The sequence below is a fragment of the Dipodomys merriami genome, unplaced genomic scaffold (assembly GCF_024711535.1).
Source record: "Dipodomys merriami isolate MVZ:Mamm:240054 unplaced genomic scaffold, mDipMer1.0.p SCAF_19, whole genome shotgun sequence".
NCBI classification, from domain to species: Eukaryota; Metazoa; Chordata; class Mammalia; order Rodentia; family Heteromyidae; genus Dipodomys; species Dipodomys merriami.
The window spans coordinates 13,598,174-13,623,618 of NW_027203270.1; the positions used below are offsets into that span (position 1 = coordinate 13,598,174).

Below are 25,445 nucleotides of genomic sequence, written 5' to 3' on the forward strand. Positions count from 1 at the left end.
CTCTTGAGTAGCTAGGATTACAGGCGTGAGCCACTAGTGCCCGGGCAATAAAGGACTTAATATCACTATTTTCTCACCACTTTTCCTGCCACTTGTCACATAGCAGACTGATGGTTTAGTAGTGGTAAAGTTGTATTGTGACTTTTAAGTCTATAGCTAAAAGTTACACTTTAGTGCTGCTACTCAGGGCCTCATATTCTCACTTGGCTTTCTTCCTCACAGCTGCCATTCTACCACTTAAACCATATCTCTAGTTTGGATATGTAGTCTCTCAGACTCTTCTGCCTGGGCTGGTCTCAACCTCCTAAGTAGCTAGGATTACAGGCATGAGTCACTGGCACTCAGTTTAAATTTAAGATTATTCTGAAAAAGAATAACAATTTATTGTTGGACACTGAATGTCTTCAGATATCTTTGATGCAGACTTCATAATCTTTGTGTGTTCATATTAAAGTTATAATGCAAAATGATGGCTATATTTGAAAGGTTTTGTTGTCATTTGCAGTGTTATCTGAACCACAAGTAATATCAAACTGTTTTATGTACTTTCTGTGATGTCAAAAGCTAAAACCAAAAGTGAGATCCATCAGAAACATGTTTGTGGCAAATGTATTTTCTGAGCTCAGACTTTATTTGTAGTACTATTTTTCTTGTAGCACTATTTTTCCAACTTTGATGAATATAGAGAAATTTCCATATTTTCATATTCATTTAACTGAGTTGAGAAGTTTTTACTTTCAGTTAGAAGCAGTTAAGCTGTAATTGCAATGTAATGACATGGTAAATATCAAGAGAAGAACTTGATAGAATTCTGCAGTGTGTTCCTTTTTTTTTTTTTGATGGAGCTTTTAATCCCCTTTGAGGTTTAATTAAGTCAGTTCTAAAGTATGTTGTTCAACTTTGATCCTCTGATCTTTGCTTCCTCAGTGGCTCAAGATAACAGTCTTTCACCACCACCACACTAAAGTATAGAAGATTTTTTTTGTTTGTTGTTTTAATTTTAATGTGCCACAGGTGATTGTGATGAGGTAGGAACTTATGCAGTAGTAGACCACTCTGTGGGTTGGTTTGTTTGTTTTTAACTCAAGGCATGGTTGCTGTTCGTGAGCTTGTGTTCTCCAAGCTAGCACTCTACCACTTGAGTCATAGTTCCACTTCTGGCACACATGCACTTGTCCATGTGCGTGCGTGCGTGCGTGTGTGTGTGTGTGTGTGTGTGTGTGTGTGTGTGTGTGTGTGTGTTAGAGATAAGAGTCTCATGGACTTTCCTGCGTGGGCTGGCTTTGAACCATGATTCTTAGATCTCAGCCTCCTGAGTAGCTAGGATTGCAAGGGTGAACCACACAGTCTTCCAGCTCAGTGTGTTTTAGTGAAATTCTAGACCTAACTTGATTTTGTGAATGCTGTCAGTAAATGATCTTACACTAATTATTCTTAATAGCTTTTAGTTTCCTGACCTTTTTCTTTTTTTATTTCTCTACAGTAGTATATGCCAACGTGGCTTCATTCATACAGATGAACCAAGGATTGGGATAGCAGTATAAAATTAGAATCAGACAGCTGACTGCCCAGCAGGATGCCATCAACTAACAGAGCTGGCAGTCTAAAGGACCCTGAAATTGCAGAGCTCTTCTTCAAAGAAGATCCAGAAAAGCTTTTCACAGATCTCAGAGAAATTGGCCATGGAAGCTTTGGAGCAGTGTATTTTGTAAGTGTTAAAGGTTTGATTGAATGTGGCTTTGTGGCTTTGTGGTAGAGTGCTTGCCTACCACAAATGAAGCCCTGGGTTCAATTCCTTAGTACCACATTAACAGAAAATGCCAGAAGTGGCACTGTGGCTCAAGTGGAGGAGTGCTAGCCTTGAGTAAAAAGAGCTCCAGGACAGTGCCCAGGCCCTGAGTTCAAGCCTCCGATTGATTAAAAAAAATGTGTGTGTGTGTGTACACAGACACACACACACACTCACATACACACAGAGTTTACCAAGTAAAAGACTCCTACAATATCTCCTGACAACATGTTTCTTACATTAGATGTGCACCAATTAGTACATCATATAAGAAGTCACTTTTGCAAAGAAATAATACAAATATATTTCTTCACACAGATGAAGAGATCCAGAGAATGTAGTCTGAAACCTTGCTCAGTATAGGAGCTTCTGACTCCTAGGAATTAAGGCAATAGCTTTCTTTTAGCATGTGGTTGGGCTTTTTGGTTTGTTTTTGTTGTTTGTTTATCTTTGTTTTGGTTGGTCATGGGGCTTGAACTCAGGGCCCGGGCACTTTAAGCCACAGCTCCACTTCTGGTTTTCTGGTGATTAATTGGAGGTGATTCTCATGGACTTTCCTGTCTGGACTGGCTTTGAACCTTGATCCTCAGATATCAGCCTCCTGAGTAGCTAGGATTACAGGTGTGAGCTACCAGCACCTGGATGTATTCTTATTCACCTTCCTGGGAGCCCCTGAGCTCAGTCCTTTTGGATTATTATGCTATTTTATTACAGTGATTGATTGAATTATTGGCTATTGGTGATTAACTCTCTCTTCAGCCTCTCTTCCTTCACTGCTGAGCACATTTGTTGCCTCCCCTGAGAAACAGCCCTACCATTCGAGGGACTTTCCAAAAACCATCTCATTAAGGCAAGCCCTAGTAGCTGAAGGGGCTTGTTATAAATAACAAAGGCTGTTTTTCATCTTTATTGTTGTATAGGCAGTTCGGGAGCCAAGGATAAAGCACCAAATGTTTTAACAAAAAATAAGAGTTGGGGGAGAGGAAAGTATCCCACTCTAAATATATGTCATTTGCATACTTGAGTTGGTTATTTAGAGAAAATAATAGGGGAATATTATTACAGGCAAAGGAATAATTCTGAAAAGCTAACCTTTTTGGAAAAGAAATTTATATCCAGCCACAGTAGTAAACAATGCCCACTGGCAGAAGCTGTTCTTTTGGATGGTCTGGTGGGTGAGGGGGTAAGCTCAGTGGTAGAACAATTACTTAATAGGTACTCTGGGTTAATCCCTAGCAAAACATCTCCCACCCCACTCCTGATAACCCTTAAGAAAAAATATTCACCAGGTGCTGTGGCTCACACCTCTAACCCTAGCTACTGAGGAGGCTGAGATCTGAGGATCACGGTTCAGAACCCGGGCAGAAAACTCCGTGAGACTCTTACCTCCAATTAGCCACCAGAAAACCGGAAGTGGTGCTGTGGTTCAAGTGGTAGAGTGCTTGCCTTGAGCTGAAGAGCGCAGGGATAGTGCCCAAGCCCAGAGTTCAAGCCCCATGACCTACAAAAAGAAGAAAAAAGAAAAGAAAGAAAGCAAGAAGGCAAGCAAGCAAGCAAGCAATATTCACAGGAATAAAAGACTGGGATTCTGACACCTGGCCCAGACTAAAGATGACTAGTACTCAGGACTGTTACATAACACAATCTTTGTCTACTTTCATCTCCACAGTATACCTTAGCTTCCTGTTAACATCCCCAGCAACCTCAAGCCTTTCTGTCTCTTAAAATGCTAGTTAAAGTTTAAGCACCTGGCCTTTTCTTTTCATTTTCCTGCTTTGTGCATGACTCCTGTGTTTTTGCACATTAATAGAATATAAAAGAGAAAAAATTAAAACTCCTAACACCTCTCCCTCATCCTTAGAGGATAATCTAAGGTACTCTCTCCCTCATGGATATCTGAAACTGAAGATAACATTGAACATTATATTTAATGTCTTTTCCATGTGCCTTTTTCAGTTTGGTGTGTGATTGTGAATATAGCATAAATTCTATTTTCCTTTTTTATAACTTCATGAATAAAAGCTTTATTCTTATTGTAGAGCAATGTCAACATATAGCAATGTCAACATATAGTTTTCCTCTCCCTTATATTGGAAGAACTATTTACCAAGTCACATTTTTTATTCTAAGGAAATACTTAGGGCTTCTCTTTGACATATTCAAATTGCCAGCACCATTGCTCTTGTGTTTTGGTACTGTTATTAAGTAAATTAAGTATTATTAAAACACAAGCTCACTTATACCCTGATTGTTCAGCTCATAACCAAGGTGGTGGTTATGTGACTTTTGGGTGGCTAGAGAATACAGTATGGACCTGTAACCTGAGTTTTAGGTTAGAGGTGTACACCACGGATTCCAGCAAGTTTGGTCTAGCTATTTGTTCCACTCTGCCAAACACAGGTGAATATTGGTGAAGGGCAGAGGAAAGAGATTTATTAGCTGGATTTGAGTGTGCTGAGGAAGAGGCAAAGTATGCACTTCAGCCCATCTTTAAGGTATACACATGAGCTTTAGGTTTACATTGGGGGAAGAATTGGGGTAGAGGGGAGAGGTAAGCATAGGTAATCAGTCCCAAGTAAAGTATATTCTTGTTGATTATTATCTCAGTTCTGATTCTGAGTTGTTATTGGAAAGGTTGTTATAACTGTCATTACTTGAGGGGAACAGTATGATTCCTGCTTTAGGCTACAGCTTTGTCACTATAGATAAATTTCCCTATATTTGGAGTGGGAAACAATGTGTCCTCCTCTTGATGTTATGTGATAGCTGCTTGAAAAGTTATGCTACAATGTACTCTAGTTAGGAGCAGCAGTTTGTGTATTCCATAGTGTCAAGTAAATCCTTCAGAAATGTAAGAAAGAATGTACATAATAAAAATAAGCCGGGTGCTGGTGGCTCACGCCTGTAATCCTAGCTACTCAGGAGGCTGAGATCTAAGGACTGCAGTTCAAAGCCAGCCCTGGACAGGAAAGTTTGAAGGACTCTTATCTCCAATAAACCACCAGAAAACCAGAAGTGGTGCTGTGGCTCAAGTGGTAGAATGCTCACCTTGAGCTGAAAAGCTGAAGAGCTGAGGGACAGCACCCAGGCCGAGTTCAAGCCCCATGACCAAAAAAAAAAAAAAAAAAAAAAAAAGAGTTTCCAGGCTTGTAGTAAAGTTTATTTAGTCCTGTGTCAGGACATCTAGTGAGTGAATAGTGGGAGTGGCTGAAGTTGGGGTAATACAGGTCATCATAATAAGGAATAGAGACGAGCAGCTTGAAGGTCAGTACAGTGTTGTCCAGGTTGTAAATGAAATACTGGACAATGGAACACTTCACATTGTGGGCAGGCGCCTCATATGTTTGTATTGAATACATACTTTATTGTGAAGGAGAATATATTAGTGTACATTGTACAAGGGAATTTCATTGTGAAATTTTATACATGTAAACAATGTATTCCAATCAACTTGATATGTTCAAATATACTGTGTGGATTCTAGTAAAGGGGAGTTTTTGAGACTGTGGATGTTGTTATTTTTCTTCAAAACCAATCATTTACTTTTAGCAGTAAGATGATATACTGGTGACTCATCATGAAATGATGTTAGGCCCTTTTAGTCTAGTTTGATGATAGATTTGCCTATATACTTTTACCCTTATTACTGAAGTGTGGCTTTTGGGAATTCAAACATAATGTCACAAGTATTTATCAAGGCTCATTGATTTTGGTGGGGTTTGAGTTCTGGCTTCCACCTGTCCAACATTTCTTATTTTCTGAAAACTTTACTTCTCTGGCATCAGTCTTCCAACTACTATTTTCTGCTGAGTATTCAGGCATATTTAGATGCTGTTTGGGAGTTAATTTTTTTGAGGGAAATCAGTAAGTTTTTAAGCTGCTTTTTATCTATCCCTTTGGAGATTGTGCCTTTGTGTTCCACACTTTCGTGGCTCTATTTATTTATTTATTATCATCTTTAAGTAGTCGTGCAAAGATGTTCCCATTCTACAAAACAGTGTGTGAGTACAAAGTGTCTGACAACATTGTCACCCATCTCTCCTACCCATCCTTTGGTAGCTCTTGACTCTGGACTTCCTCCATGTATGTATGTATGTATGTATGTATGTATGTATGTATGTATGTATGTATGTATGTAGTGTTGTCCCTCAGCTCTTCAGCTCAAGGTGAGCACTCTACCGCTTGAGCCAAAGTGCCATTTCTGGTTTTCTGCTGGTTAACTGGAGATAAGGGTCTCATGAACTTTCCTGCGCAGGCTGGCTTTGAACTGCAATCCTCAGAACTCAGCCTCCTGGGTAGCTAGAATTACAGGTGTGAACCACTAGCGCCCAACCCTCCTTGAATTTAGGTTTTCTTTTTTTGCATAGGTGAAGCTGAGACAAATTTGGAGTTCTTTTTTAAAATTTTATTTTATTCTCTTAACTTTTAATCTCTAAATCTTGCCTGCATTTGTTGATCTCTAAAAATTTCAAGTAATTACTTTATATGTACTACTGGTTTTTCTTCTAGTAGTTGTACAAAGGAGTTTCAAGTCAGTGAATTAAAAATTTTAAAATAGAAGTATAGATTTATTCTAAATCTAGACCTTTGCCAGTTAGTTGATGAAACTGATCTGAAGAAATATATCTGGAATCAAAGTTTGCATTGGGAAGTAAACTTGTGGTGATGGAACAAAGAAGGTAGACAGCAAAGATCATTGAAGGACTGTCTATGCTACAAGAAGAAATGTGGGTTTTAGCCAGCACTGGTGGCTCATACCTGTAATCCTAGCTACTTAAGAGGTTAAGATCTGAAGGGCATGGTTCAAAGCCAGCCCAGGCAGAAAAGTCTGTGAGACTCTTGTCTCCAGTTAACCACAAAAAAGCCAGATATGGAGCTGTGGCTTAAGAGGTAGAGCATTACATTTGAACATAAAAGCTCAGGGAGTGCTCAGGTTCAGACTTCAAGCCCCAGGACCATTCCCCTGCTCCTCCCCCTCCCAAAAGCAAGTTTTATTCTGAAGTTTGGAAGAAGCCACTGCAATATAATAAAAATACTGATTTTAACTTGTGAGACATAAAATGAATCTTGGAGCAATGTAATGGAAAAATTGGCATGTATTAGAGGTAAAAGAATGGAGAGTAGGTTCAGATGCTTTTGTGATAATTTAGAGAGGAATTCTGAAAGCTCAATTTAGTGGCAGTTATTGAAAAAAGTGAGTATACACTTTAGAGTTCAAATTTGAGTCAATTCTGAAGAACACTTAAAAAAAAAAAAAAAAGGTTTGGCACGTAAGCCATACAAGCTCAAGGCCCTGAGATCATATGTCAGTACTGGCCAAAAAAATAAGAATTACAACAAAAATCCAACTCCGAAAGCATGGCTGTCTCCTCATCCAAGCTAATCAAAGACTGGCATCATAGTATTTGAAACACAACCAGAGAGTTGGATATCACTCTAGATTTCAAGGAAGATAAAATTTTCTCTTAATTTCCAATATCTTAAATAGAACCAATATGATACATGAAATAAGAAAGTTGAAAAAAGCAAAAACACTGATTTGAGAACCTATAAATGCAGTAGACTATATAAGAGCCTAACATAATTTTTGTTTTCTTTATAAAAATTGTGGGAGGCAGGTCTTGGTTTCTGTTATACTTTTTTGTGGGATATATGTATTTTCAGTTGCAAAAATGACAGTGTTGTTCACATTAGCCTAGTGGTTATTTACATGTACTTAATTGACAGTGAATTGAGATCATTGTTTTTAATCTTTAAGTAGTTGTACAAAGGGATTTCAATTCGATATGTTAACTTATAGATTTTTTTTTTTCCAGTCTTAGGATTTGAACTCAGGGACTTGGGCTTACTTGTTTTGCTAGTGCTCTACCACATGCCTCCAGCCCTGCTTTTTTGCTGGTTATTTTGGAGATAGTCTTCTAGGCTTTTTTGTCTGGACTGACTTTAAACTGTGATCCTGTGTCTCGTTTTCTCTTATGGTAAAAAGAGAAGATGGGTAATGCTATGTTTCTTGTTAGCTGTCCATAGTTTGATTCTTACATACACAGTATTTTTTTAATTTAAATACTTTCTTTACAAAATAACTTGTTAGACATTATTACCTTACTAGAAGAATATCATATTTTTCCCTAGTACATTTGGTAATACTTATATCACAACAAATAAAATTTAGAAATTATTAACTATATTTTATGCTATTATATATTATATGGAAATATAAACATATCATAGTTACTATGTCATAATTTTTGTCTTAATATTTGCTTTGAACTTTAAAGAAATAGACTTCTAGCCAAAATATATAAAAGATTCTTACAGCTAGGCTTTGGTGGCTCATGTCTAATCCTAGTTACTCAGGAGGCTGAAATCTAAGGGCTGCAGTTTGAAGCCAGCCTAGGCAGATCAGTCCTAGTCAGGTTTTTTTGTTTTTGTTTTTGTTTTTTTCATTTTTTAAAAAATGTTCTTCCTTTTGATTGCTGATCATGTCCTCTATCAATTTTAGCCATGCTTCCATCTCTAAAGGCAGTTTTGTTGTGATTTTTGGCCTGGTAGTATACAAACATCTTTATTCTTAAGTGATTTCTCAAATATAATGTATTGATTTTTACAGTAGTCCTTTGTTCTTTTTTAGGCAAGAGATGTGCGCACTAATGAAGTGGTGGCTATCAAGAAGATGTCCTATAGTGGAAAGCAGTCTACCGAGGTAGGTTATTTACATTCTTTTTGGCATTTTAAAAGGACATACTATTTTTAATTGAAGAGAAATAGAATTTTTTAATCTGTCATGCACATTTTAAAAGTGTATAAATTATATGTTTATCAATGAATTTTTTTTACTAACTAATGGTACCCATTTAACTACTGCCTAGAACGATAAACTAAATATTAGTGGCTTCTCCAAAGCCTCCCAATTGGATCCCCTGCTGCCAGTTTTTAAAATTGTAGTCTAATATATTATCTTAGAAGGATGGTCAGTTTGTAAGAACTGTAGAATAAAATGTACTTGGTAGTAAATTAGTCGGGTATAATCTTCTAAAGGATACTGGGTAGTAATTGTCTTAAACTAATCAACAAGCAATGTGTACCAGTTAGAAAAAGAAGATGATGAAGTAATAATTCACTAATATGATTTTTTAGAATATATTATTTAATTACATAAATTTATTTTTTGAAGAATGAACAAAATCAAATCTTTATAATCATATAAATGTGATTGAAAGACTTTCACCACTAGTTTTCCCCAAAAATGTATTATATAAATAAGCAAGCTATACCTGCTCACAGATGTGTATGGACTCCGTAATATAAGTGTGATGTTAAGCCATTTAGCTTTTGCACATACATCTTGTATTTCTAACTGTTAATGGAGAAAAATTTGCAGCGTTACACTATTAAGCTAGGTTGCATCTATCGTGTGTGTGTGTGTGTGTGTGTGTGTGTGTATGTGTATGTGTATGTGTGTGTGTATGTGTATGTCTATGTATGTATGTCTATGAGTGTATGAGAGAGAGAGAGAGAGAGAGAGAGAGAGAGAGAGAATTCAGGGCCTGAGCTCTGTCCCTGTCTTCTTTGCTCAAAGCTAGCACTTGGGTGAGCCACAGCTTTTTGGTAGTTAATTGGAGATATTAGAGCCACATGGGCTTTCCTGCCTAAACTGGCTTTCACATAATATTCTCAGGTCTCAGACTCCTGAGTAGCTGGGATTATAAGCATAAACCACCTGTGCTTGGCTATGCATCTATCTTTAAAATAGCATCAATATCAGTGTTACCAACCTTGTTGTAGAGCTCTACCTCTTGAGCCATAGCTATACTTCTAGCTTTTTTGGTGGTTAATTGGAGATAGGAGTCTTGTGGACTTTTGTGTCCAGACTGACTTCTAACCATATTCTCAGATCTCAACCTTCTGAGTTGCTAGGATTACAGGCTTGAGGCATTGGTGCTTGTCTGTAATCTACTTTTTTTTTTTTGGTCGGTCATGGGGCTTGAACTCTGGCCCTTAGCACTGTCCCTTACCTCTTCAGCTCAAGGCTGGTGCTCTACCACTTAAGCTACAGTGCCACTTCCGATTTTCTGGTGGTTTATTGGAAATAAGAGTCTCACAGCCTTTCCTGCTCAGGCTGGCTTTTCACCCATGATCCTCAGAGATCAGCCTCCTGAGTAGCTAGGATTACAAGCATGAGCCATGGGTGCCCAGTTTGTAATCTACTTTTTAAATGTAGGAGTCTGACAGTTGTTTTTTAAACTTTTAAAAATTTTGATGTTGTGATACAGGGAATCAACCCAAAGCCTTGCACATGATAGGCAAGTGACTCTTCCACTTGAGCTATGCCCTAGACCTCTTGACAGTCTTCACCCATTTCTGTAGGTGTGATGTACTGCGATTTAAACTCAGGGTCAGGGCATGCTGACTCTTAGCTCTTTTGCTCAAACTTGATGCTCTACCATTTGAGCCTTGGTTTCACTTTGGGCTTTTTAGAGGTTAATTCGAGTGAAGAGTATCATGAACTTATCTGCTCAGGCTACCTTGGAACCATGATCCTGAGAGCTCAGCCTCCTGGTAGCTAACATTACATGTGTGAGCCACTGGCACCCACCTTTGAATTTATCCTTTTATAATAAACCTTACACATTTTACTTTATGTATTTATTCTTGTTGGTCATGTGGCTTGAACTCTGGGCCTAGGTACTATCCCTCAACTCTTCAGCTCAAGGCTAGTGCTCTACCACTTGAGCCACAGTGCCACTTCCATCTTTTTCTGTTTAGGAACATATTTTATTTCATTTGGGTTTGTGTAATAACACTAGAGGTATATGATTACAAACCATTTAAATTCTCTATTACTTCCCCTGCCTGTAATCCTAGCTACTTATGAGGCTGAGATCTGAGGATCGTGGTTCAAAGCCAGCCTGGGCAGGAAAGTCCCTGAGATTCTTGTTTTTTTTTTTTAATTTTTGGGTCCGGTTGTGGGGCCTGACCTCTGGGCCTGGGTGCTGTTCCTCAGCTCTTTAGCTCAAGGCTAGCGCTCTACCACTTGAGTCACAGCGCCACTTCTGGCTTTTTTCTTTTTGCTTATGTGGTGCTGAGGAATCAAACCCAGGGCCTCAGGCATGCAAGGCAAGCACTCTACCACTGAGCCACCTTCCCAGCCCGTCCCTGAGATTCTTTTTTTTTTTTTTTTTTGTCGGTCGTGGGGCTTGAACTCTGGGCCTGGGCGCTGTCCCTCAGCTCTTCAGCTCAAGGCGAGCGCTCTACCACTTGAGCTACAGCACCACTTCCAGTTTTCTGGTGGTTTATTTGAGATAGGAGTCTCACGGTCTCTCCTGCCCGGGCTGGCTTTGAACCGCGATCCTCAGATCTCAGCCTCCTGAGTAGCTAGGATTACAGGCGTGAGCCACCAGCGCCCGGCTCCATCCCTGAGATTCTTATCTCCAGTAAACCACTAGAAAACTGGAAGTGGCGCTGTGGCTCAAGCAGTAGAACTTACCTTGAGCTGAAGAGTGCAGGGACAGCGTCCAAGCCCAGAGTTCAAGTCCCATAACTGACAAAAAATATGTTCTTTTGAAGAAAAGTCATGAAATAGAACATATACTAGCCATCAACATGCTTGATGGTATGTAATTGTAAAAATTCATAGTAAGTCTCATAAATTTTATCAAATTAAAATTTATCCTACCTTAAATGAGTTTGGTAAATTATATAGTTTAATTGTAAGCTGAATATATTATTTAAACTTAATTTTGACCATTCATCTAGAAATTAAAAATAAAGGAAGGTTGTGTGTTGTTAATTCTTCTTAACTCAGTAATGACTTTTTTTATCTACAACTTTTCAGGAAACCAGCTGTTAATAATTCTTTCCATTCCTTTTTTTCTCCCTACAGAAATGGCAGGATATTATTAAGGAAGTCAAGTTTCTACAAAGAATAAAACATCCTAACAGTATAGAATACAAAGGCTGCTATTTACGTGAACACACAGCATGGGTTGGTATTTGCTGTTTCTCCTAATATTAGCTAGTTTGGGTTTAAAGTGATTTAATTCAAAATGCTCAAACTGGTTATGTAAAGGCACTCAAATATTAATTTATCCTGGAAGAGGAAGAGCAGTATTTCCTAGCACTTGGAGACAAGAGATTAGAACTTTTTCAAGTTCTATTCTACAGATACTCTCCAAAGTTTATACATGTGTACCTTAGCGGGAGGACGGTTGGGAGGGAAAAACTGGGAGAAAATGAGGGAGAGGTGATGCTGTTCAAAAAGAAATGAACTCATTACCTGACTATATAACTGTAACCCTTCTGTACATCACCTTTACATAAAAATATTGCACATGTAATTTTTTACATGTGTAATTATATGGTATCACCTTCACTGTCTATTTCACCGTAGGTAAATTTTGTCTCAAATAGAATAAATCACAATAACACTTTAATGCTTTTATAATGTTTTCCTCATCTAGCTCGTAATGGAATACTGTCTGGGATCTGCTTCAGATTTATTAGAAGGTAGGTTTCCTTTTGTTATTTTTTAAAAATAACAATAACTGGGCACCAGTGGCTCATGCCTGTAATCCTAATCACTCAGAAGGCTGAGATCTGAGGATTATGGTTCAAAGCCTGCCTAACTTCATAGTCTTTTATCTCCAATTAATTACAGAAAAAGCCAGAAGTGGTGCTATGGCTCAAGTGGTAGTGTACTAGCCTTGAGTGAAAGGAGTTTAGGGACAGTACTCAGGCCCAGAGTTCAAAGCGTAGGACCAGAAAAAAAAAAAATTATGTTAGAGATTAAACACTTCATATTAAATAAATGTAAAGCTTGCCAGAAAGTATAAAAACTTTAATCATTTCTGGATTATTAGCATAGTCTGTACTATCCTTACAGTGTAGTCAAGTTTTCTCATTGTTACTATAAATGTTTTTCTGGATATCTTGTTATTTAATTTGATCTGTCTTACAAACTGAAAAATAAAGGGAGAACTTTTGTACTTTTGTTTTATAATCACATTTAGTTGTTTAATAATGTTAACTAAGAGCAGTTGGCTGGGACTTATACTTTAACAACTGACTCAATTATATATTAGATGATTAGTACTTTCTTTTTTTTTTTTTTTTTGGGTCCGGTCGTGGGGCCTGAACTCTGGGTCTGGGCGCTGTCCCTCAGCTCTTCAGCTCAAAGCTAGCACTCTACCACTTGAGCCACAGCACCACTTCCGGCTTTTTTTCATTTTGCTTATGTGGTGCTGAGGAATCGAACCCAGGGCCTCTGGCATGCAAGACAAGCGCTTTACCACTGAGCCACCTTCCCAGCCCTAGTACTTTCATTTTATCATAAATAAATTTCTTCTTGCTAAATGTCAGTTTTTAGAATATACCTATATATCAGGTATGTATATTTGTTTCTTTAAACAAAATATCCTCAATAATAATTTTCAAATTTTTTAAGTTCACAAAAAGCCATTACAAGAAGTGGAAATAGCAGCAATTACACATGGTGCTCTCCAGGGATTAGCCTACTTACATTCTCATACTATGATCCACAGGTAAGTGCTTTGAAAGTCATTATATATTGGATAAACAAATATTGGCTTTTTAAATTCATCAGCCCTACAGTTTAATGACCTTGACATTTTTGTAGTTTTTAGCTAAATAGCCAGTATAAACTTGTATTGATTATTCATGTATTAAGAAGAACATAAGAGTACACTTGGTCTTGTTTAGGATAATTTTAATTTTTGCCTATGTATACTAGTAGGTCTTCTAAAGTATACATACTTCATGGATTTGTAGTAGAAATTTAAGTTGCAGACTGGAAGGTCTATTAGGGATCATTTAGTTTGTTTTTTTTCATTATACCAGATGCTTCAGTTTATGGCTATAATTTCCTGACGATGGCAAAGCCAAATGAATTAGATGTAGAACTAACAATCTTTTGTCTTTTGGTTTTTTTTTTTTTAATTTAAAATTTTATTTTATTTTATTTGAGAACATACTGTACAGAGGGGTTACAATTACATGGGCAGGATAATGCATACATTTCTTACCAAGCATTGCAGCCTCCTCCTTTGTTTACCCTTCACCTCCCTTCCCAGCCACCCCCCTCCCCCCCATCTTTTGTCTTTTGGTGTAACTGATAATACTAGCTAGATTTGTTCCATTAATTCCATAACATGGGCAAGAACATTGTATGCTGAGCAAGCTAATTGATAAATGAACAATAACTTTTAAATTAAACCATATGTAATGAATTTTTAGCAATTACTAGGTATTTAGGGTTTCACAAAGAAACTAGCTTTTTAAAAAATTGTGTATGGCCGGGCACCAGTGACTCAAGCCTGTAATCCTAGCTACTCAGGAGGCTGAGATCTGAGATTGTGGTTCAAAGCCAGCCTGGGCAAGAAAGTCCGTGAAACTCTTATCTCCAATAAACCATGAGAAAACTGGAAATGACACTGTAGCTCTAGTGGTAGAGCACTAGCTTTGAGCTGAAGAGCTGAGGGACAGCGCTCAGGCCCAAAGTTCAAGCACCACGACTGACCAAAAAAAAAAAAACGTCTGAACCGGGCACTTGTGGCTCATGCCTATAATCCTAGCTACTCAGGAGTCTGAGATCCTCAGATCACGGTTCAAAGCCAGCCCAAGCATGAACGTCTAAGAGACTCTTATGTCCAATTAACCACCAGAAAACTAGAAGTGGCGCTATGGCTCAAACTGGTAGAGCACTAACTAGCCTTGAGCAAAATAGCTCAGAGACAGTGCCCAGGTCCTGAGTTCAAGTCCGACAATTGACAAGAAAAAAAATTCTATTAGAGAAAGTACATATTAAACTACATAATAGAATCATTTTGAGTTAATGACTTATTTTTAGATGAGGTTAGTAAAGTCCAAGGGAAATACACATACTAGAAAATAAGAGAGTGATAATATTAGAATTAGAAGCTTAAGGTTTTCTGGAATCCAAAGTACTTCCTGTGCACACACAAAAACATATCTTCCTATTTATAAAAAAAATAAAAGAAAAGAAAGTAGACCTACTTGTTACTAATATGTACTATATTAAAAATCAAGTGCTGGATGGGAAGGGAAACAAAGGAGGAGGCTACAATGTTTGATAAGAAATGTACTCATTATCTTGCCCATGTAATTGTAACCCCTCTGTACAGTATTTTCACAATAAAAAAATAAAAATAAAAAATAAAAATCAAGTGCTTCACTGGACGCTCGAGGCTCACGCCTATAATCCTAGCTACTCAGGAGGCTGAGAACTGAGGATCACGGTTCAAAGCCAGCCTGGGCAGGAAAGTCCATGAGACTTTTATCTCCAATAAACCACCAGAAAACCAGAAGTGGCGCTGTGGCTCAAGTGGTAGAGCACTTGCCTTGAGCTGAAGAGCTAAGGGACAGTGCCCAAGCCCCATGACTGACCCCCAAAAAAATAAAAATAAAAATCAAGTGCTAGGAAATGTAGTTTTTCTTTTTTTAATTTTTATAAAGTTAAGTGTGTGATATAGAGCCCCACTGGACATACAATCTCATATAAATAACCAAAATTTTCTTAGACTGGATAAACAGTATGCTTATTATTTCCAAAGGTAAGATTAAAAAAAATTGGGGATCCTTAATACTGATTATTCAAATATTGCTGTTTTTATTTGATATCTAGGAGAACTATACTAAATGTTTGAAAATTATGTGAATACTAATTTTCAATTTTGAGGAGGGGGTTCTTTTTATTTTTCCTTTTTTTTTTTTTTTTGATAGTACTTGGGTTTTAAACTTACGCCTCATGTTTTTCTAGGCAGGTATTTTATTACTGAAGAATGCCTCTAACCGTTTGTTGCACCGGTTATTTTTTGAAATGGAGTCTCCCTTCCTGCTAGGATATATGTTTGGACCTTTATCTTCCTATTTTGTACATCCTACTATAGCTAGGATGATGGGCACATGTTATTGTGCCCAGGTATTGGTAGAGAAGGAAGGGTCTTGCAAACTTCTGCCAGTCTGGCCTCAAATTACCATTCTTCTAATCTCAGTCTCCCAAATTGCTAGGATTATAGGTGTGAGCCACTGGCACCTGACCCTTTTTTTTCTTTCTTAAAAAAAATTATATATCTATATCTATATCTTTGTTATCATTACATAGTTGTATAAAACTCGTTTAAGGGTACAGTGCACCTTGATCAGCGTTTTTTTAATTTTTAATTTTTTGTTTTTTTGTCAGTTGTGGGGCTTGAACTCTGGGCCTGGGCGCTGTCCCTGTCTGTGCTCTTCGGCCCAAGGTGATCACTCTACTGCTTGAGCCACTGCTCCACTTCTGATTTTCCAGTGGTTTTATTAGAGTCTCACAGACTTTCCTGAGTGGGATTGCTTTGAACGGCAGTCCTCAGATCTCAGCTACCTGAGTAGCTAGGATTACAGGCTTGAGCACCAGTGCCCGGCTCATTTTTAAAATTTTAAGTTAAATATTATACTTAGGAATTTTTCATGTTGTACAGGGCTTTTTAGTCAATTAAAACCATTGTTTGTATTGATAGAAACTCAAACATAGACCATATTTTGTAAGTACCTGATTTCTTTTTTTTTTTTTTTGTCGGTCATGGGGCTTGAACTCTGGGCCTGGGCGCTGTCCCTCAGCTCTTCAGCTCAAGGCGAGCGCTCTACCACTTGAGCTACAGCGCCACTTCCGGTTTTCTGGTGGTTTATTGGAGATAGGAGTCTCACGGTCTTTCCTGCCCGGGCTGGCTTTGAACCGTGATCCTCAGATCTCAGCCTCCTGAGTAGCTAGGATTACAGGCGTGAGCCACCAGCGCCCGGCCTGATTTCTTTTTTTGTCCCCCACACTTTTTGTTACTATCAGTTGTCCAAGGGTGGGGATTCCTTTTGAATTGTCTGTATTTGCATACCATGTACTTTCATCAGGCTCATCCCCTCTCAAAATCCCCCCTCAACTGCCCTCCCTAAGTACCTGATTTTTGTCTTTTTTACAGTTGTCTTCTCTTTTATAACATGTTTACTCTATATTTATTTGACTTGGGCATTTTTTGTTATCTGAATTCATTTTCACAATTGTGAAATTATTGTAGCACTTGATTATTTTTATACCCTTACACATTCTTAATCAGTTTTTATTATTTTGAACATAGTTTAGTGAAGGGAAGATAAGTAATTTTCTGTGTTTCTTAAATCCAGAGATATTAAAGCAGGAAATATCCTTCTGACAGAACCAGGCCAGGTGAAACTTGCTGATTTTGGATCTGCTTCCATGGCATCCCCTGCCAATTCTTTTGTGGGAACACCATATTGGTAAGAAGAGCCCTATCTGATATTGATCCTCATAACTGAAATAGGAAATGTGTGATTACAGTTGTTTTTCCAAATGTTGTATTGTTGCTATTTTGGACATTTTATGTCTCCTTTACATCTTCTGTTTTTTCTTGTCTTTATCCCTTTATTCTCTCTTTGCTTTCCTATTGCTATCTTAATTTCATTGGATATGAGAGTCAAAAAAAAATGACATTCAAGTAAAGAACAAGATAAACATGCTAAGTAGTGATTTTATGTTTTCTTTTTTTAAATAAGTTTTTTATTGTGAGAATACCATACAGAGGAGGGGTTACAGTTACATGAGTATGTTTTCTTTAAATTTAATTTATTGTGTGTCACTGATCTTAACATTGAGAGTACTTAAAAATGACTTGCTGGTTTGGAGGGTTTTTGGTTTTTCTGTTTCATTTTGACTTTTCAGTATTCTTTCTTTTTTTTTCTTTTTTTAATTGTGAAAATACCTTACAGAGGAGTTACATCCCTTTTCAGTGCTATTTCAAGAATAAATTATTTGGAAGGAAATCCTAGACATCATCTAAGTTCATCTGTAAATAACTTCATATGTATGTCAGCAAAATTTAGAAGGGAATAATTTTTCAGATATTTAACTTCCATATGTACACTCTTTATAAATGCAGAGAGTGATGACTTAGGTCCACTACATCTTCTTTCCTGCCGATCTTTGAAATTTCCCTTCTATTTTATAAAAGAAAGGCTTACCCATTCGAAATATTAGAATGTTGTGTTGCTCTGGGATATAAAATCGAGACACATTTTGAGAACCATCAGGGCATAATCTCATGTCAAGATACTGTCTTCTTTGTTATTTTACTCTTTTCATTTTAATTTTAGTCCTTTTTAAAAAAATCTTTCAATAACTCCATCTCTCCATTCTTTTTCCTTCTACCTCAACCAGTGCAGAATTTAGCCTTGAGACAATTGTTGTAAGGACATGTTTAACATGTTTTATTTGCATTGAGAAATGAAGTCAGACTTTTTCTGGCAGAAAGTGACAGACTATTCCTGTTTGTCTGATCAGTAGGACCTGAAGATTAGTTTTACTAATTAAATAATGTGGTACTGTTTTTAATAAATTGAATGAACCAGTTCTAAAGCTTCCAGTTTTGAGTATCATTAAAACATACATATAATATATAATATATATGATATAAATATTTTGCAACTATATAGATATTAACCCTAAAGTGTACAAGAAGATAAAAAGCTATTATTCTAGGAATTAAATGAATCAACAAACCTGAAAACCACCACTATAAATGACCAAACATTTTTTTTCTTTTTGGGGGGTCTGGTCGTGGGGCCTGAACTCTGGGCCTGGGCACTGTCCCTCAGCTCTTCTACCACTTGAGCCACAGTGCCACTTCCGGCTTTTTTTTTTCTTTTTGCTTATGTGGTGCTGAGGAATCGAACCCAATGCCTCAGGCATGCAGAGTAAGTGCTCTACCACTGAGCCACCTCCCCAGCCCATGACCAAACATTTTTGTACAGAACCTTTGTGTCTGTGTCTTTCTCTTTCTATATGATTCATGCATACAAAAGCTATCTTCTGGCTATAAAAATGAGGGTTTTTTCCTCTCATTTGTGTTATCAAAAAAATGACAAACCTTATATGAAAAAAATACCAAATGCCTTACCACTTTGAGACAGTTTGCTTTTTGTGGGGAGTGGCAGTCCTGGAGCTTGAACTCAGGGCTTTGGCACTGACTATGAGCTCCTTTTGCCAAAGGCTAGCACTCTATCATTTGAGTCACAGCGCCACTTCCAGCTTGAATGGCTAGTTGGAGACAGGAGTCCCACAGACTTTCCTGCCTGGGCCGACTTCAAACCATGATCCTCAGATCTCAGACTTCTGAGTAGCTAGGATTACAGGCATGAGCCACCAGTACCTAGCAATGAAACAATTATCTTGAGAGTCATTATGGCCTAGAAACCCTCTTTTCTGCTATAGCCACATCCTTTTCCCCTATTTCTGCAACAGCCCCCCTTTCCTTAGATTTCACCTTAGGTTTAACATACACAAGTAATGTAATGTATCCAGAGGTAAGCTGTCTGGTAGAATAAAATATCAAATGTTATTTGTTCAAATACTTGATGTTTCTAGCTATATAGGTTCTTTGTCCATCAGAGTTATTTTCTGAACATCTATCTATATCTGTAATTGTTTCATGGACCTGTGTTCTATTCTTTAGTGCTTAGTTTCATGATTCAATTTCATCAAAAATCAAAAGGTTTCATCCTAACAGGGCCATCACTCTTTTGGTCCAATTGTACACAGAATCCAACAACTAAGGACTGACACAGGAGTATGAATAACTGGAAAAACCTGAAAATGAATTCTATAAGAGAATAAAGTTTAATGATTCTCCCCTTTAGAAATTATTAATATTAGGGGCTGGGAAGGTGGCTCAGTGGTAGAGTGCGTGCCTTGCATGCATGAGGCCCTGGGTTCGATTCCTCAATACCACATAAGCAAAAAGAAAAAATCCGGAAGTGGCGCTGTGGTCAAGTGGTAGAGCGCTATCCTTGAGCTGAAGAGCTGAAGGACAGCGCCCAGGCCCAAGAGTTCAGGCCCCACGACCGGACCCAAAAAACAACAACAACAACGAAATTATTAATATTAGACATTTAAAGGCTCTGAAAAGTCCTTCAATAAAAAGACTCCACAAAACTACTTTTAACTAATTAACTTGGTAATATCCTAAACTTAACTCATATATTAAAGAAAATTTGTGAAACACCCAATTATTGACAATTGGAAATGATTTATTGACATACTTGTTAATTTCTATTAGTGTATTTGGAACACAAGAATTAGAAACATACGTTAATTGGGACTGGCCACTAGTCCTAGTGAAACAGCTCTTTTAGGTGCTCATCTATACTTAATATAAAATATAGGGGCTGGGAAGGTGGCTCAGTGTTAGAGCACTTGCCTTGCATGCATGAGGCCCAGGGCTCGATTCCTCAGCACCATATAAGCAAAAAGAAAAAAAGCCGGAAGTGGTGCTGTGGGTCAAGTGGTAGAGTGCTAGCCTTGAGCTGAAGAGCTGAGGGACAGTGCCCAGGCCCAGAGTTCAGGCCCCACGACCAGACCCCCCCCCCAAAAAAAAATATATATATATATCTCAAATGTAAGGTACTGTCAAGAATTTTAGCCCGGCGCCAATGGCTTCATGCCTATAATCCCAGCTACCCAGGTGGCTGAGATCTGAGGATCACGGTTCAAAGCCAGCCTAGGCAGGAAAGTCCATTAGATTCCTGTCTCCAATAAACCACTCAGAAAACCAGAAGTGGCACAGTGGCTCAAGTGGTAGAGCGTTAGCCTTGAGCTGAAGAGCTGAGGGACGGTGTTGAGGCCCAGAGTTCAAGCCCCATGACCAACCAAAAAAAAAAAAAAGAAGAAGAATTTTAAACTCTAGCTTTAGAAAAGAGTTAGTGTTTTAGTGTTTTATTTTGTAACTAAGATACTTATGAAATTGATAATTGTGTGATCGAATTGTGAGCTGTTCTACCTACTTTTATCATCGAACATTTTTAATTGGCATAGGGAGCCACACAAACTATTGCTCTTCTTTTTTGGTTAGTGTGGCAAATATTTCTTAAATAAATTAAATGAGGTTGTCGCGTCAAGGAAAAGAGCTGACAGTATTTGTTGCTAGCTGGAAAAATTCAGTATTTCACGCAAACCTTAGACGTCTGTAGTGAAATCCTGAGACAACCCTGCTCTAGAATTCTTTTGGGATTCTGTTACATGATAATGACAGATGATGAGCATGAATCTTAGACATTATATATATTGCTGAATATTTACCTTAAAATTTTAATGTAGTTATTTCCCATTATAAAATTCTTCTGTTTACATATTAACATTCAAACCATGTTCTCCATATAGACAATTCTTACATTCTGAATGATAATATACTTTTTCATTAGTATTAATTTAAATGAACTTATGTATCTTAGGATGGCTCCAGAAGTAATTTTAGCCATGGATGAAGGACAATATGATGGCAAAGTTGATGTATGGTCTCTTGGAATAACATGTATTGAACTAGGTAAGCATTTTTCTTCATTACTTAGTATTAAGTTTGATCCGTGTTCTACTATAGTTACCATACCATATTTTAATCTTATATTTGTATGTCAGTTCCTAAGGGGAGCAATAAATCTATTCAAGTTTTTATTTTGGCTATCTGGTAATTTATATATATAATATATATTTATATTTTATATATATAATATAATGTATATAATATATATTAGATTATATATTTGTTGTTAAGTTAAAAAAAATTTTCCTGTGCTGCTATTTGTTAAACACTTAGAACAGGGCTAGGAAAGTGGCATAGTGGTAGAGTGAGTGCTTGCCTCGCATGCATGAGGCCCTGGGTTCAATTCCTCAGTACCACATAAGTAGAAAAAGCTGGAAATGGCGCTGTGGCTCAAGTGATAAAGTGCTTGCCTTGAGCTGAAGAGCTGAGGGACAGCACCCAGGCCCAGAGTTCAGGCCCCATGACTGGTGGGGGAAAAAAGCCTACAACATGCTTTAATTCTTAAATTTACTATCTGTAGAAGGTCTCTAAAATATTTATCAGTTACTCCTAGCTAGGGTTTTTATAACTTTGAGTTAGATATGGAAATTAAGGCTATATAGCATATTCTAACAGTTTTTATTTGCTTTTTTGTTTTTGATTTATAAAATAGGGACTGTATCAGTAGGTATAGAAACTACCATAGGGGACTGGGAATGTGGCTTAGTGGCAGAAGGCCAGGGCTCAATTCCTCAGTACCACATAAACAGAAAAAGCCAGAACTGGGCTGGGAAGGTGGTTCAGTGGTAGAGTGCTTGTCCTGAATTCATGAGGCCCTGGGTTCGATTTCTCAGCACCACATAGTATAAAAAGTTGGAAGTGGCGCTGTAGCTCAAGTGGTAGGGCGCTGGCCTTGAGCTGAAGAACTGAGGGACAGTACCCAGGCCCAGATTTCAGGCCCCATGACCAACAAAACAACAAAAAAAACCAGAAGTGGCACTGTGGCTCAAGTGGTAGAGTGCTACCCTTGAGCAAAAGAAGCTCAGGGACAATGCCTAGGCCCTGAGTTCAGTCCCCAAGACTGGCAAAACATAAATAAATAAACTACCATAATAGAGTATTGCAGTTAGGGAAAGAGACTGCATTCAGTTCACTGTACAGTTTTGTTTTATGTACACATTCTATTGCTTGTAAGCAGAAGTATGCTAAAGCAGGAAACTATTATAACTTACATTTCCACTGTTAAGTGAGCCAGGTAGGTAAGTAAACAGTTAACTGAGGATTTTTAGCACTACTTCCTAGGCAGATACTAAGTCATCACTCTTTTGATTATGAGATAAAGGGAAAATGGTAACATTTGAGGCCATTTGCCTTGCCTTTTATGATTATTTTTCAATATAAGCATATATAAAATGATCTCTTCTTTTGGGATTTTTTTTTTCTTGACGGTCATGGGGCTTGAACTTCTGGCTTTTTTCATCATTAATTGGAGATAAGAGTTTCCTGCTTGGGCTGGCTTTGAACTATAGTCCTCAGATCTCAGTCTCCTGAGTAGCTAGGATTACATGGCTTTGAGAGACTTCTTATTTCCAAGTAACCAAGGAAAGGATAGAAGTAGAGGTATGACTCAAGTGGTAGAGCTCCTGCCTTGAGCAGAATATATAAGGGAGTAAGGCTCTGAGTTTAAGACAGACAGACAGACAGACAGACACACACACACACACACACACCACACACACACACACACACACACACACACACACACACACACGAGTTTAGTAGTAGCTAAAATTAGAATTGGAGGTAGAGACAAGCCTGGAGGTGCATACTTGTATTCACACACACACACACACACACACACACACACACACACACACACACACGAGTTTAGTAGTAGCTAAAATTTGAATTACACACACACACACACACACACACACACACACACACACACACACACACACACACACACACACACACACACACACACACACACGAGTTTAGTAGTAGCTAAAATTAGAATTGGAGGTAGAGACAAGCCTGGAGGTGCATACTTGTATTCCAGGCCTGAATTCAGAGATAGGAGGGTTGTTAGTTTCAAAACATAGAATAACAGAACAGTAAAATAATTTTTTTTTGTTTTGGTCAGTTATGGGGCTTGAACTCTGGGCCTCGGCACTGTCCCTCAGCTCTTCAGCTCAAGGTTAGCACTCTACCACTTGAGCCACAGCACAACTTCCTGTTTTCTGAGTGGCTTATTGGTATGAGTCTCACGAACTTTCCTGCCCAGGCTGGCTTTGAACCTCGATCCTCAGATTTCAGCCTCCTGAGTAGTATTACAGGTGTGAGCTACTAGCGCTCGGCAAAACAGTAAAATATTTTGACTGAAATGTCAATTGGATCTGCCAAATAAACACCTCAATAATTATAGAAACAGATAAATTAGTTGTTCTATTCATTCAGAATTTCTTCAGTACTGCTGTGTTCTTCCCAAAACAATTAAATCTTAAAGCCACTGGATAAGACAGAATAGGTTAGGTATCCCTATCAGGTGATGAGCCATGGTACCCCCTTGGTAGATCTTAAGAGTTCAAATGAGTAGAGTTTTGATAGCCTGTTATGAGAAATCAGAAATTGGCAAGTGTACATAAACAAGAGTCTGATCAGGTGTAGAGATTCAGAGGCCTAGTCAGTTGACTAAGGCATTCATGCATGAAGGTGGCTTAACCAAGAATTATTAGAACCTAAGGGGGATGAGGAAGTGAAAGCACAGGCGAACTTCCCATTAAATAGAGCCAGTGTCTAAAGTGGGTATCCATATTTAGGGTCAGTCTAGCACAGTGACAAAGCCTAATAATATCTAGAGAATTCCCTAATGAAGGGAACCTCTGCAAGAAGTGACCTGGTTTGGGTGTGGTATTAGAAACAATGTATGAAGAAAGCATTCACATTGGTGAAATGGAATGGGGATTCAGAATTGAACAGAGTAAAGAGGACATTTTGGAGAGAATGGTGGCAAAGATGGGTGTTTGGTTACATAAGAAAGAATGAGGAGCTGGGAAGGTGGCTCAGTAGTAGAGCGTTTGCCTTGCATGCTCGAGGCCCTGGGTTCGATTCCTCAGCACCACATAAGCAAAAAGAAAAAAGCCGGAAGTGGCGCTGTGGCTCAAGTGGTAGAGTGCTAGCCTTGAGCTGAAGAGCTGAGGGACAGCGCCCAGGCCCAGAGTTCAGGCCCCACGACCAGACCAAAAAAAAAAAAAAAAAAGAGCCGGGCGCTGGTAGCTCACGCCTGTAATCCTAGCTACTCAGGAGGCTGAGATCTGAGGATCTTGGTTCAAAGCCAGCCCGGGCAGGAAAGACCGTGAGACTCCTATCTCCAATAAACCACCAGAAAACTGGAAGTGGCGCTGTAGCTAAAGTGGTAGAGCACTCGCCTTGAGCTGAGGGACAGCACTCAGGCCCAGAGTTCAAGCCCCATGACCGACAAAAAAAAAAAAAAAAAAAGAAAGAAAGAATGAATTAAATTAAAAAATATAGTAAGTACAGTGAGAACAAAGTTTATCATTGTTAGAGGAGATCCTTACAAATAAGAGGAAATTAAAATACTGTGGTGTTAGAATTTGATACATTATAATGATTCTTATTTATTTCAATAAATATAAATGTTTAATTTGTATTTATGCATGTAAATGGAGGTTCTGAGAGCAGTGACACCCCAGTAACACAATACATAGTGCCATGCTCTTTGAAGAAATAATTGATCCAGGTTCTAGGGTTGTTGGAAAGTACATACTGATCCCGAAACATCTTAGTGGACCAGGATGCAGGAAAGTAATCAAATAATGAAGTCACGTCCAAAAGACACAGAAGCCAGCTTTTATAAATATTTCCACTGCTCAATTATGAAATAATTTGAATATCAACATAAATGATAGACAATAAGTATTATGGCATACAGTTAAAAAATAAAATGTAAGTTTTACAAGTAACAAGGTATTTATATAGATTCAAAGTATCTTCTCAAAATTTTTTGTATGGGACTGGGAATGTGGTTTAGTGGTAGAGTGCTTGCCTAGCATGCGTGAAGCCCTGTGTTCAATTCCTCAGTACCACATAAACAGAAAAATCCAAAAATGGAACTGTGGTTCAAGTAGTAGAGTGCTAGCCTTGAGCAAAAGAAGCTCAGGGACAATGCCCAGGGCCTGAGTTCAAGTCCCAGGAGTGGCAAAAATAAAAATTGTTTTTGCCATACTGGTGTTTGTACTCATGGCCTTGCACTTGCTGCA

The 25,445-nt window shown here is 38.1% G+C and overlaps 1 protein-coding gene across 1 annotated transcript in view; it reads left to right on the forward strand.

The window, feature by feature from the left end:
- Taok1 (TAO kinase 1) overlaps positions 1–25,445 on the forward strand; it is a 112,376-nt gene that overhangs the window by 31,306 nt on the left and 55,625 nt on the right. Inside the window, exons 2-8 of the mRNA XM_070027372.1 lie at positions 1,484–1,708; positions 8,421–8,492; positions 11,673–11,774; positions 12,250–12,295; positions 13,233–13,329; positions 16,976–17,089; positions 21,095–21,186. Coding sequence (XP_069883473.1) covers positions 1,577–1,708; positions 8,421–8,492; positions 11,673–11,774; positions 12,250–12,295; positions 13,233–13,329; positions 16,976–17,089; positions 21,095–21,186 — 655 coding nt within the window. The 5' untranslated portion in view covers positions 1,484–1,576. The remainder of the gene's footprint in view (positions 1–1,483; positions 1,709–8,420; positions 8,493–11,672; positions 11,775–12,249; positions 12,296–13,232; positions 13,330–16,975; positions 17,090–21,094; positions 21,187–25,445) is intronic.